Here is a 14,402-nt window from a genome sequence, read left to right as displayed (position 1 = left end):
CAACAGAATTGCCATTTTGTAGTGTTTCTTTCTAGTATGAATAGTGTATAGGCTAATCAGCCTATTCACTATTCATACTATAAACTTTGTTTACTATTATTTTTCTCTCAATTTCTTTCTTTTACTCCCTCTCTCTCTCCTCCTCTTTCTTTCACTCTTTCGCACACAAAATAATATTTAAAGAAAATAAATAGTAGAATAGATAATATGTATAGAAAAATGAGTACTTAAATTAAAAATTTATACTTTTTCAGTAGCTATTTTGTCAATTTTTGCTAGAGATGCTCAAGTACACATCACATCAACCGGCATAAAATGTGTATGAAGAGCCTTTTGACAATGCAACTAGCAAGACCTTTCAGGTTAGGACTTGTCACACTCAAAGTTGTAATACTACGTAGTTCTATAAAAACACATAAGGGTAAAAAGACGGACGGTTATTAACCGCTATCTAACTGCTAATTGCATATATATATATATATATAACACTAAACGACATCATTTTTGTGTTTAAATACGTATAAAAATTTAGAAATGATATCTTATGTAGTAGAGGATTATCATATTACCTTAAAAACAACATCATTTTGGTTTTTATTATTTTATTATTTTATTATTTTTTATTTTAAAAAGCAGTTAGTGGTTATCAGGGATACTAACCGGTTAACCGCATGACGCATTTTTACCCCTAAAACCATTAACAATTCATAGGAGTCACAAAATAGCAGCAAAATTGCAGGTACTTTGAACCTCTAAATCCATGCCATTTATTTATTATAAATGAACAGTATAGATTATAAGCTGTAATTATTCATAGCAAAAACAGATTTTCATGCCCCATTTCCCTCTCCAAAACTTTGCCCCATTTCATTTATTCCACTTGTATCAAGTTGCCACTTTCCTGGTATGACATTAACTTCTTTGGGTGCGTAGCGTGCCTGGACTTGTAACATCTTCATAATTTCTCGCCTGCATTATAGAAATTCCATGTGATTGGCAATTTTACAAACTAGGCATCAACAATCACATATTACTTGGCACTTGGCACAAGTATTTGCCACACCCAAAAACGCCCAAAGCACAAAGACTTCGGGCTGCCGCTACTTCTCTTGCTTAGATGCTTTCTGACCAATTTCTCTTCTCAAGTCACCATTATTAGAGCATTCTTAGCAGACTTTTTATAAGTTTAAGAAAGTCACAAAGTCTCCTATATTTTCCTTAAATCTTAGGATTGCTATAGCACAACACAATGCATTGGATTGCATTGTAGCGTTCGTTCCCAATGCATTATTATAATTATAAAATTTTCTAGACTCTCACAGCTCTGATGCAGCCCTTCTCCTCCACGCTTCTTCTTTGTTCAAGCAAGTAGATCTCTCCTTGCACAGCCCCATTCTTGAAAAATCGAAATATCTTTGGTAACGTTACCATCACTATTACCCACATGGCCACACCGGCATATCTTTCTTCTACAAAATCATCCAAATCTCCTTCATTCATAAATGGGTTTCTACAAAACCATCAAAATATCCTTCATTCAAAAATCATCAAAATCCTTCTTCTACAACACCAAAACACCAACTTCCTTTACAGTTGAACAATGCTACCCAACTGAGTTCTGATGGCAGCAGATATGGCGGTAGATGAGAGAGAGAATACTCATATATCCCATATTCATCCTTCTCCCAAGGATGAACAAACTCTCATAGATCCCATAAATCCTTTTCCCAGGAATGAACAGACCCACATAGATCCCATATGCTGGCTAGCGGAGACGAGAGATGTTGACGAGGCAACAAAAAAAAAAAAAAAATTTATTTTAATGATATAAAGAAATGTTAAGAGAACCTATTGTGGGGGTCTTTGGATGGAAAAGCAACAAAAAAAAGAGTAACGATTCTTCTACTTGCCATATATTTGCGTAGAAAAAGCACAAAGACTGAAATATTCATTAACACCAAAATACAACTCTTATTGCTTAATACAAAGAGAAACAGAGAGGAACAAGCAGAGTGTATCGTTTTCTTATTATCAATAAATATCAAGGGAATCTATCACTGGAATACATAATAATAATAATAATAATAGCTACAAATGCCCAAAAAAAGAAGAAAAAAGCACTTCGCACCTTGGCTACACATAAAGCTAAACAACGCTCTCATTCTCCCATACAAAAGTGTTGTCATTCCAGAGATCATTACTGCCACTCAAAAAATCATCCCCTGGGAATTTTAATTACCGAGTTTCGTCTTCAAGGTTGCGGAAACCGTCACTCAGGTCCTCATGTAGCTTCTTGAATTTACCAACAAGAACTGATTCTCCTTCAGCTGGATCCTCAAATTTCTGGGACCTGTCATGTTCATAATCAGCAGATTAAGACCTCCTTCTCAAAACACAATCTCCTCTTTATTTTAACGCCATTATTACTTACACTAGACGGTAAAACAGATCTCCCAATCGATGTTTGATAAGGCTGTAACTTATCTTTTGACCATCCATACCAGCTGCTCTCTCCACCGCCTGCACATTATTGTCAGCACTACATTAAACCATATTGCCTTATGCTCCAATCATTTGTGTCAACTCACAGAGAGAGAGAGAGAGAGAGATCCTTTTGTGAACAGGGGGAAAAATCTTCAATCAACCAAATACAATCCATTGAACATGATTGAAGGAGTAGATCAGTACTTAAGAGGAAATGAAAGAAATTAAGCAAACAAAAATCTACCTGATTGGCCAAATTATAAAAATGGATAATGTTGCGCATCATCCAAACAGACTTGTAGAAAGGGCAGAATTTGTCATATCTGTAGACAGCCAAAAAGATAATCACTTACAAAATGAGGTAAAGGCTAACATGTCATGTATTAGAGTAAACATTCAGGACATATTTTAGACAGATAACTAGTAAAGCCGGGACTTACGGAGTAAAAGCATTCTGAGCAAGATAGTCTTCCCTCAAAAGCTTAGCAGTCTCTAGGGTAATCTTGTCTCCTTCAGCTAAAGCATCCTTTCCTACAAGCTGCAAAAACCCGATAGTAACAGGTGTTTAGTAATTAATAAAAGACGCAATTTGAATTGGTTTTCATGCTTTGCTCCAAATAAAAGCAATAATGGATATTCTATTTGGTTTGGCCCAGAAATAGGATGGAATATCTTTGTGGCCTATGTAAGTCTGTCAAGCTGAAGTCCACATCACTCGCACTACTTTGTATGCCAAATGTAATTAGCCAACTTTATCTTAGTGATTTCAGCTCTCAGATTTCAACGACCTCTGAAACATCCACTAATATCATGTCTATAAACAGTTAAAAGTATATGGTTTGCTTCTCTTTCTTTAATCCCCAAGTAAAAGAAAACCAGGACAAATGAAAAGATGAGGAAGAGCATTGGTGGATGGGCAGAAAAGCTCATATGGGCAACTCAAAGGCAGCAAGCTTATTTGCAAGATAAGAGCAGCTTTGGCAGCCTCAGTTTATCACATTTGGATGGAGCAAAACAATCAAATTTTACAAGAGCTTAGGCTTCACAGCAGCAAATTGTATTGAGAATCAAGAAAATTGTATTCAGAAGAGCATAGGTAATCATAAGGTTGGAATTAACGAGAGAGCTTTTTTAGTGATTAATGCATCAACGTAAATTTCATTCTTGCCAAAAGGCAATGAGCTCCATCCAACTTAAACAAGGTTGTGCACATCAGAGAATATTCTGCAAGGTTAGAAGCCCTTGGATTCTGTATATCTGTAGTACAGTTAATTGAGTTGCTTTGTAGTTTTTTTGAGATTCATTTGAAGCCAAAGGCAAAGTGTACCGGGCTGCATATGTCTAAACTTTTACTTAATCAACAAAGAGAGACAGAGACAAAGAGAAGGCATACTTGGACAATTTCATTCAGGTCATCTTCTCTTTGCAACACCTCACGGGCCTTTGTCCTGATGTTAATAAAATCTGGATCAAATTGCTCATAGAAAGACTCCAAAGCCTGAAACATGAGAAAAATTTCAATATATGGATAGGACTAGCAGGAATTTGTTATTTATGCATGAGAAGAGGAAATAGTTTAAGAACACACCGATGAGTACTTCGAATAGGAAATAAGCCAGTTTACAGAAGGAAAATGTTTCCTCTGGGCAAGTTTTTTGTCCAAACCCCAGAAAACCTGCAAAAAGCAAAATCAAATCAACCAAACTAGTAGATTGACTACAAGAAATTTAAATTCTTCCGTGCAAACAAAACTCATGCATCTGCATGAAGATGAAGGGAGAAACCCTGCCTGCATCAGGCTTGCACATTTCTCAAAAGTAACTTGCTACAAATGATATAAGTGGAACATTTGAATCAATTAGTGAAACCTAACTATGTAAGGCTATATTAATGGTCTCAAAATTGTGGATTTGCCACATTTACAGCTCCAAACTTCAGCAACATGCCTGAAAGAAACTAATATGTGATATGCTGAAACCACATTAAAATCTTTTACCTGGACGATGCTAAGGGTGGCAGATGTCACAGGATCGGAGAAATCACCTCCAGGGGGAGAAACAGCACCAACAATTGTAACACTACCAGTACGTTCTGGACTACCAAGACATTTTACTTTACCAGCACGTTCATAAAATGATGCCAAACGTGCAGCGAGGTAGGCAGGATATCCACTATCAGCAGGCATTTCAGCCTGCATGAGAAACCAAGACAATGACCATTAAAGTAGACCAAGGAAGTAGAAGGAAATACAATATCCAACCTGAGCAGTGCATAAAATACAATAAATCACATCTCTTAAACCACTTTCACACATTAAGGCTAAGGCAAAGAAATACTTAAAACTCATTTATGACCACCCAGAAAAACAGATAAGAAAGTTGGCTAAAAAGTTAAACCGCTGCCATGACGGATACAATCATTTAATCTTACGTTGGTGAAATATACTTCAAATTAACAATATGAAAATGGACACTACCACCCTAAAGGTAAGACTAAAGGTTTGAACGGCCTCTCAATCATGAAACTAAGACAAGTAATGTGGGGTAAAAAGGAATAGCTACCTCCAGAATGACATTAGAAGTACTGAGCTACATCTCAACCCAAACAAAGCGTAACAAATAATAGATAAAACATGATTTCACTTGCTCAAAGGATGTTTCAAATCATTCTTCATAACTTGAGAAAGAGAAAGTAAGAGAGAGAGAGTGAGTGACAGATTCCAAAAACAGAGTCCTTTCAATGATCTAGGATTAGTAGTGAACCAACAATTAGTACTAACACTACAGGATTAATAAAGCATTATGAACAAGTGCTAAATGAAGCATTGAATTGATTACTTCAAAAAACAAGGCAATGAACTCCTGTTGTATGAGTTAAAAATTAATTGACAAAAACTAACCAGCCGCCCAGATATTTCACGCAATGCTTCTGCCCACCGAGATGTTGAATCTGCCATCATGCTAACATTGTAGCCCATATCTCTAAAATATTCAGCTATTGTGATTCCTGATAATTCGCAGCCATAAGTTGAAAAACTGTCAGAAAAATGCCTTCAGTAAGTGGTTCACTTCCTTTACAAGACCAGTAACAGCAGCCACATAAAATGAACCTTTTGGATATTATTTTTTCCTACTTAGCACATCCATGTTCAAATATGCACAGTATGGAGATGCAAAAAGAGCTTATAAGGACTAAATTTAATGAATCCACTAATAAACTAATAAATACAGAAAGACATAATATTTGAGAGCAAATAATACAATGTTCAAATAGCACCTTCCTATCTACAATAGCCATTCAAAACAAAGTCACAGAAAAAATAATGAATGCATGCTTGAAATCTATCTTCATGTAAATTGGATGAAATATTGCACCAGAATAATAGAGGACATGAAGATTATGACATATGTTGCATATACAGAACAAATTACTCAGTGTCAAACCTTAACAAGCAGGACAAAATAGAGGTTATGAGGGGTCCAATAGGAATACCTGTATAAATTGAAGCCTCACGAGCAGCCACTGGCATGTTCGAAGTGTTGGCCACAAGTGTCGTACGCTTCATAACAGATTCTTCACGGCCATCAGGCAATGTCATTGTCAATTGAGGAAAGTCCATAAGAACCTGAAAATTTGGTAATACTGGATTGATAAACTCCAAAACAAGAAAAATGATTGATTAATGATCAAAGTAAGAAAATACAGACCTCTGCCATTTCATTTCCTCGTTCCCCACAACCAACGTAAACCACAGTATCAGAGTTAGAGTACTGCACATATAAAAAGTACATTAGCAACTCAACAAATGGGGAAACATTTTCGAGAATGAAGAATGGACACAGAGAGCGCCTCAATAGATCAAAGAGAAATACACCTTAGAAAGAGCTTGACTAATGACGGTTTTTCCACACCCAAAAGCCCCAGGTATGGCACACGTCCCACCAAGAACCGAGGGGAAAAGGGCATCAAGAACACGCTGAAATGAAACAAACTCATCAGACATGCACAGTTCTCAATTAAAAATCTATGGACAAAGCAACTAACAATACATTTCCATACCTGCCCGGTAAGTAGAGGGGTATCAGCAGCGAGTTTTGATGCAACAGGCCTTGGTGTACGTACAGGCCAAGTCTGCATAAGGGTGAAGTACAACAAAAGATACATGAGTTGAATAGTAGAATGAAGCTACAACCACAAAGTATAGCCAAAAGAACAATTTAGAAACCTGAAGCATAGTAAATTGCTTTTTGACACCTTGGAACTCAAGCTCTAAGACAGTATCCTGCACATACATTTTGAAAAAGTCAATAAATTGCATGCCTAAAGAAAGAAGTCAAAAGAAGGCTTAAGAGTTGAACTTATTTGTTAAATTATGAAACGCAGATACTCAGACACTACAAAAAATTAAGAGACTTAATAGAATGTTCAATGCCACCCATCTCTCAGATCATACAAGTTGTGGCATTACAAGTTTAGCATACAGCACAACTACATTGGTCGCTCAAGTTTAGCACACCATAAATTTTTATTCGAAGATTTCGAGTTTGTGAGCGTGTGCACACACATGCATACATATACTCCTTTACTATCCTTTGGTCAAGTTCAAGACAACCAGAAAAAGCCCCTGAATATACAAATAGATGGTTTGAAAAAATATCCTCATATATGTTAAGAGATATCTTCCAGTATCACAAAAAGATGCAGATAAAGAGCCGAATGAATAATACCCACACAATCACTGCAAAATAATTCAGAATAAATTTATCTTTACAATGATGATGGGCTAGAAGGTGCACAAGATAGCATGCTAAAGAAATTAGACAGACAAACCTTCAGTGAATATTGACCAGGTGATGCAATGTAAGTAATTTTTCCCATTGCGTCAGGGGGAAGAGCAACATGATGTTGCATTAGACTGTTCTCAAAGACGGTCTGCATTGGAAATATATCATTGATAGGGCTTAGAAGAAAAAGGAAATGAACAGATTCAAGTACCAATTTAAACAGTTCTTTTACACACACACACCAAAAAAAAAAAAAAAAAAGGATTAATTCTGGACAACTCACAGCATACAAGTCACCGCCTGTTACAAGATCTCCCTCGCCTGCCAACAGTGAATGACATTGAGTTTTACAATAATCAAACAAAATCAAATCAATAATAATTTCTAACTGGAATTAAACAACTATAATTAGATTTTCAAAAACCTACCTAATTTTTTAGGCTGAAACTCCCAAAGTATATCTTTGTCAAGAGCTGGAACAGAGACTCCCCGAGGGATATAGACATCACCAGAAATTTTTGCAATAGTTTTCAAAGGCCTCTGTTTCAATTAGAAATACAAATTACAACAAGGGAAAAAAAACTCTTTTGTGCCTGCAATGGTAAAATTCAAAAGGATTGCTAGGAGAAAGTACACTTAAATCTGAAGTAAAATTATAAATTAACTAAGATATCATATTTAAGATGCAAATAGAGTTTTAGACAAACCTGAATGCCATCAAAAATATTTCCCAATATTCCAGGTCCCAACTCCACAGATAAAGGCTGTAAAGTATACATCGCATTTGTTAGCTGATGCTTTCAACACAATCATCAGAAGATGCAGTAAACATACAAAAACTAGATTCACCTTGTGTGTCCGTAGAACAGGATCATTCACCATCAACCCAGCTGTCTCCTCATAAACTGAAATAAGATAGGTACAAAGTTTCTCATCAATTCTAATGCCTCATATATGTTCTGTCAACCATATTGATGATGATGATGACGACGATGATGAGAGTGAGAATGATCTTACTACTATTATTCTTACTATCACTTTTTTTTTTATTAATTTATTTAATAAGATAAATTAAAACCAAATCTTACCATATAAAAAAAGTATGTAATTTATTTGGTAAGAGGGGCAGATAGACATCAATAGTTACAACAGCGCATAAAAAGCAAATGATGATGCAGGAAAGAAAGAATTACAATAGGAAGATCATTATGAGTCGACACAGACCTTGGATAGTAGCAGAATCTCCTTCCAACCGAATGATCTCACCAATAAGATTATCATGTCCAACACGGACAAGCTCATACATAGCAGCCCCTGCCATGCCATCTGCGACAACGACTGGGCCAGATACCTGTCAAATAATCAGTGCATAACATAAATCGGTATTTTTTAGGTTATCCAAGGCAGTTGTATTACATTTCTGTATGATTAGAGAAAGATCCAATGTAACTGACAAGCCAACAAAATAACTGCAAACTTAACCAATTACCAACAAAAAATTTAAGACAATGAACGAGTAATACCAGCAGTGACAACCAAATCAATTTTGGAAAACTAACCATCGTAAATAAACTGGTTTGTGAATGTGAAAACATAGGTATAAAAGCTAAATCCATTACACCTAATATAGAGTAACAAATTCAAATGGTAATAACACTATTAATCATAGTTTACATCTTCTTTCAGTCTTCTACTATAATAAATCAATCGATTCCCTGCATAGCTCCCAAAAGAATCTCAAAATTATAAAAAGAAAGAAGAGGTACATGATAACCTAATACATTACTTGTCTGTAAAATTCTTAAGACCTTTTAGGGTCAGAGAACTAGGTTACACAGACAAATGGAAACATCAAAATATAGAATACTAAAAATTTCAGACAACTGATGACTCAGAGTCTCCCAAAGGGAAAAGCAAAAACAAACAAACAAGCCCACTCGAAATTCCCATTGAAAACGTAATCTAGCTTCCAAAAGCATGAAATCCCCATTCAAAGACAATGCTGAAACAACAAAAGTATCCTATGCAACATCTAAGCTCTAATTCCCAAATTATTACTTCTCTCAAAGTTCATCCAAATCTCCAAACACCACATGGCAAATATGTCACTTCCCTCCCCCTTTTTCTCAGCCACATGATCAGATCTCTCACAGGCGAACGACTCGATCTGATCATTTTTTACCCAAAATGATAACAGACTAAACAATTTGAATAATTCGCATAATTTTTATCTGAAACGATAACACTCTAATAACCACATCAATCAAGAAACTGTCCGCAGCCGATCCAATCGTTCTCAAACTCAAACTCAACATCCAGTTCAGTCACACAAAGTTCGATCGGGAAAAAAATAATAATAATAATCGTACGGACCTTACGGACGTAACCGTACTCGCTCTCCTTCTCGGCGTCTTCGAACGTCGTCAACCGAGCTCCGTACACCGCCGGCATTTTTGGCTCTCGGATCAGAATATCGCACGAATCTGAAGAGCTCGAGTTTCAAGATCCGAGGGACTCCAGTCCTAATCGAGGGTTTCGATCGAATTATATACAAAACGACAGAAACTTAAAGAGAGAAAAGGCAAGGTCGAGAGTGCTAGGCTGCTAGCGTGAATTCATGGAGGTGGTGAATTTGTAGGACACGAAGATGGTTCGAGGGAAGGGGTTATTCGCCGCGGAACTCTGTATTTTAGGCGAATGCTGGTTCTACGCTTCGGATCGTTTGAGATTTCTCCATCTTGGCGGCTTGGTTCTGATTGATGACGTGGCAGAATCAAAGGGTATAGTTGTTGTCAGAATGCAGCAGAGTTTTTACGAGATCAATGCAGGCTAACATTTTCCCGCCACGTAATAATTATTTTTGCGGAGTGGTTTTGGGAGGGAGAGATCCAGTGCGGAGTAGCATATTATTTCAGTGGTGGTGCTATTTGGATTTCAATCTTCTGATACGTAGCGAGAGTCCACGGTGTACTAATGTGTGACGATGAGTAGGAGAACGTTGCGACACAACTGTATAGTGCCACGCACTTGATGTGAAATTTTCTCTCCAAAGAAAGGAAGGTGCTCTTGCTCTTCGACAACGCTGTACGGTGCTATGCATTTCTGCTCTGGACGAGTCTCGTCGTTTACTGCCGATGCTTGGGGGCCTCTTATGTTAACTAATTAAAAAAAAAAAAATCACACTTAACCTTTATATACTATCAAATAATTTTAAAAAACATTCTTGTGTCATTTTTGTGTAACTCTAAAAATTAGATAATTTTTAAAATCATCATTTGATAAAAATTCAATGATAATCAATTACTGTAAAATTCATCTCCCAGCCTTATCATGTGAGTAACAAGACTCAAGAATCTCTACTTCTAAAAAAGAAGATACTAAGCAGTAGAAACATTAAAATTTTATCAACATTAATCATTACAATCAGAACATTTACCAAGAATCATCACAGTAGTTAAAATTAGGGGTGTAAGCGAGCGATGAAAGCTACTCGGGATTGGCTCGTATAAACTCAACTTGATTATTAAATGAGTTATTTTGTAAACATAAATCTTGGCTCGAATATTAAACGAAGCAAGTTCAGCTCGAATCAGTTAGGCTCGTAAACACACTTATGAGTAAAGAGGAATTTAGGGAGGAGAGGGATGGCCCTGGCCTCTCCCCAATTCCTAAAAAAAAAAAAAGGTTTAGGTATATATATAAATAAAGCCATTGCCCAAAAAAAAAAAAAAAAACTACCCATTTGCCCTGACCCCAAAAATAAAAAACCACCAATTTTACTCTCATTTTGCTCGTGAGCATGCTCGTATAAGGCTCGACTCATATATTTTTTATTATGTAATAAATAACAATATATAGTCAATAATAACAAATATACTATATAACTTCTTTTTTATTTTTTATTTATATATATACACACATATAACAAATATACAATATATATGATATTATTATAGTCAAATATACAATATATACAATAATAAGAAATACACTATAATATAGTCAATAATAAGAAATATGCTATAATATCATTATATCATATGATATAATCATATGGTATAGGCAGGGATGGATCCAAAAAGTTTGATGGGGGGACTGAGGTATAAATTCAAAATACATAAAGTAATGTATACAAAAAAAAAAAATAAAAAAATTAAAAAAATTAAAAAAACTCCAATTCAGTTTTAACAAAAAGATAAACATACGAAGAAAAAAATACATAGATAGTTGTGTCATAAAACATTTCAAATTTTAGCTCAAACAACTATCAAAATAGAACCCGTCGTGTTCGCATATCCCAAAAAACATCTATGATTGAATCTGTACTAAGTGTCGCAACAATTTCTTTTTCGATGTACAACATCAGAGAATCCGTCAGAAACTTATCTTCAATTTTGTTGCGAAGCCTAGTTTTGATGATATTCATAGCTGAAAACGCTCGTTCTGTAGTTGCGGTAGAAACGAGAAGAGTAAGCAGAAACACAACAACTCGAAAAACAAGTTGGTAGATGGTTGATTTTCCGGTTCTAACCAACCATTGACATAATTCGGAAATATTTAACAATCCTTGAAAACTTGAATCTTGAACTATATTATGCTCATAATGGTGAAGTTCTATTTCCAACTGTTCTTTTTCAAGATCGGTAAAGTCTTGCGGATAAAACTTATTTACCAACTGACAAATATCATTAATTCTAAAAGACTCACGCACAGCTCGAGGATCAAGTGTCGAGCCGAGGATAAGCAACTTCACTGCATGCTCACTAAACCGGCGATTTAATTCTTGCAATTGAGAATCTATTGCAGTACAAAAAATATCCACGCGATAATGATGCTCAATTGTAAAGTCAGCTTGTTGATTGTGAGCTCGATCTCTTCTCTCAACATAATCGGCATTCATATCTAGAACATCTATGTTGCATTTATTGCAAAACAACTTCACTTTGGTAAGTAAAACTTCCCATTTATCATCTCTATATTGTTGGATACACCTTTTAATGGATGAAACAAGATGCATGACACTTAAAATGTCTTGAGATTTGGATTGCAATGCTTGACATAGATGATCGGTGATCTGCATAGTTTCTTTCATGAGATGTAAAATAAATACAAATTCAAATGAAGTCATTACCTGATGAACTGAATCGGCTTCTGCTCGTTGGGAAGAAGAAGGGTCTGTTTGGCAAAGGCAATAGCCCAGACACTGTTCACCATTGACCTATTGACCGACTGCATCAGATTTTTCAACCTCAAAATTTGTCACCCTTTTGACCATATTGCCCCCCTTAGTTATTGAATTTTTTCCACAGAAAATCCCACACATATGCCCAGGCATCCCCCCCACCCGCGCGCTAGCTTCATGTCCATCATCTTTTCCCCATTGTTTCTTCTTGTTTCACACACATTTTTCTCCGCAACCAAAGAGAGCAGAAACCAAATATAGGCTTAGGTTCACCTACAGGAACTGTGAGGATGAAAACTAAACCTTCTACGAGAAGTGAAGTGAGTGCAGACTCGAGAAGGCGGCGCCGATAGAGAAACTTGGCGAAGCAAAAATTTGAAGAAACCGAAAGGGGGTGAGTGGGTATTGGTGAACATAGCAACCATGGTTGCTTCTTCAAGTACTCTGGCTTAAAGGAGGACCAAATGGGTTCCTTCCCCTCAGAGAAACTCGAAAAAGAAGGAATTTTGGGCAGTGGGTTTCATCACTCAGAGTCTCATCAGAAATGGGTTCTCAAAATTCACAACCAACAACCAAATATAGAAAGATATATATATATAAATCAATTTTTGGGTTTGGTTTCAGAGGTTTATCCGTTCATTGGTGTTTATCAATATCGTTTTGGAGGTGGGGGGTGAAACGGGCTCACAAGGCTCGCAAGGGTCAGTTTGCTCAAGTCATGAAGGAGAAGACAGGGAGGAAAGAAAGTGAAGGAGCTGGAGGGTAATCGAGAGCGCTGAAAAACAAAAAGAAAGAAAGTGAAGGCTAATAGGGTAATTCTACATCAGGTTCATGATGGTTATTTTATTAAATGCACCTATACTGAGAATCTACAGTGTCTAGGCTAGGCCAACACCTTTGCCAAACACCACCGAAGTTCCCACATCAATGATTTTAACAATAACTTCACAAGCTGGACTATATATTTTGATCAAGTTAGAAATTGATCTCAAGTGAGAACTCCAACGTGTATCTCCAGGTCGTTGTAGCGTACTAATTTGATTAAGTCCCCTTCCACTCTCAATCTCATCAATTGCAATCATGTAAGCATTTTCAGCAGTTTGGGCAACCCGCAATTCTTCATACCGATTGCATGAGGCACAAACAAAATTGACAACAATATTTAATTTGGTAAAAAATTGATGAACAGAAATGACTTCTTTTGATGCCTCCACTAATGCCAATTGCAAACGATGTGCGAAACATTGAATGTAGTAGGCATATGGACAATCATTTGAAACCAAAGCTTGCAACCCATTCCACCCCCCTCCCATATTACTTGCGCCATTATATCCCTGCCCTCGAATATTTTGAATGTTTAGTTAATGTTTAGACAATACGGAATATATACCTTTTTTTAAGGTTAATGCCGCAGTATCAAAGACATGAACAAGTCCAAAAAAGCGTTCTCGCACAAAGCCATTCTTATCAACAAATCTTAAAACTATAGCCATTTGCTCCTTCATTGACTCATCACAAGCTTTATCAACAATTACGCAAAACTTTGTATCTGTTGTTCACAATTACCTACCTAAATTAATAGGCAAATAATTGTGTGTTTTACCCGCAAGTGCACGAGGTCAACACATCAGTATAGTGTGGAAATACGGAATCATTCCCACGAGGATTGCTGAATCTTGCTTAAAATCAATTCCAAAAGTAAACTAAAACAAAGATTGGATTAAGTTGATAATGATAAAAAGGTAGGGTTTTGATATCCACCGCTAATTATATTTAGCTAATATATCAATATGCCAATATTTTGATCATGTTATGAATATCTAATGTTTGTCAACCTAAGGGCATTGGTGTCTACTCCTTAAGCTATTGATTTTCCTAAGCAACGAATTAGGCATGGGTGTCTACTCTAATTCTTTTATTTCTTAAAGGATTTAGCATGGGTGTCTACTAAG

At 36.2% G+C, this 14,402-nt stretch overlaps 1 protein-coding gene across 1 annotated transcript; it reads right to left on the bottom strand.

The window, feature by feature from the left end:
* Positions 1–2,000: 2,000 nt before the first annotated feature.
* Positions 2,001–9,903, bottom strand: LOC132186441 (V-type proton ATPase catalytic subunit A). Its single transcript, XM_059600417.1, has 20 exons — positions 9,642–9,903; positions 8,493–8,619; positions 8,118–8,173; positions 7,976–8,032; positions 7,697–7,808; positions 7,552–7,589; positions 7,315–7,416; positions 6,710–6,766; positions 6,544–6,615; positions 6,359–6,460; positions 6,192–6,254; positions 5,977–6,109; positions 5,384–5,490; positions 4,481–4,675; positions 4,073–4,159; positions 3,878–3,982; positions 2,925–3,022; positions 2,729–2,807; positions 2,432–2,520; positions 2,001–2,350 (listed from the first exon to the last, which is right to left on the bottom strand). Exons 1-20 carry the CDS (start codon positions 9,717–9,719, stop codon positions 2,236–2,238), a joined length of 1,872 nt encoding a protein of 623 aa, XP_059456400.1. The 5' UTR covers positions 9,720–9,903; the 3' UTR covers positions 2,001–2,235.
* Between the last annotated feature and the right edge of the window lie 4,499 nt (positions 9,904–14,402).

The sequence above is a fragment of the Corylus avellana genome, chromosome ca7, assembly GCF_901000735.1.
Source record: "Corylus avellana chromosome ca7, CavTom2PMs-1.0".
Classification (NCBI taxonomy): domain Eukaryota; kingdom Viridiplantae; phylum Streptophyta; class Magnoliopsida; order Fagales; family Betulaceae; genus Corylus; species Corylus avellana.
Note: the sequence above shows the minus strand (reverse complement) of the source record. Positions and strands in the feature narration are given on the sequence as shown.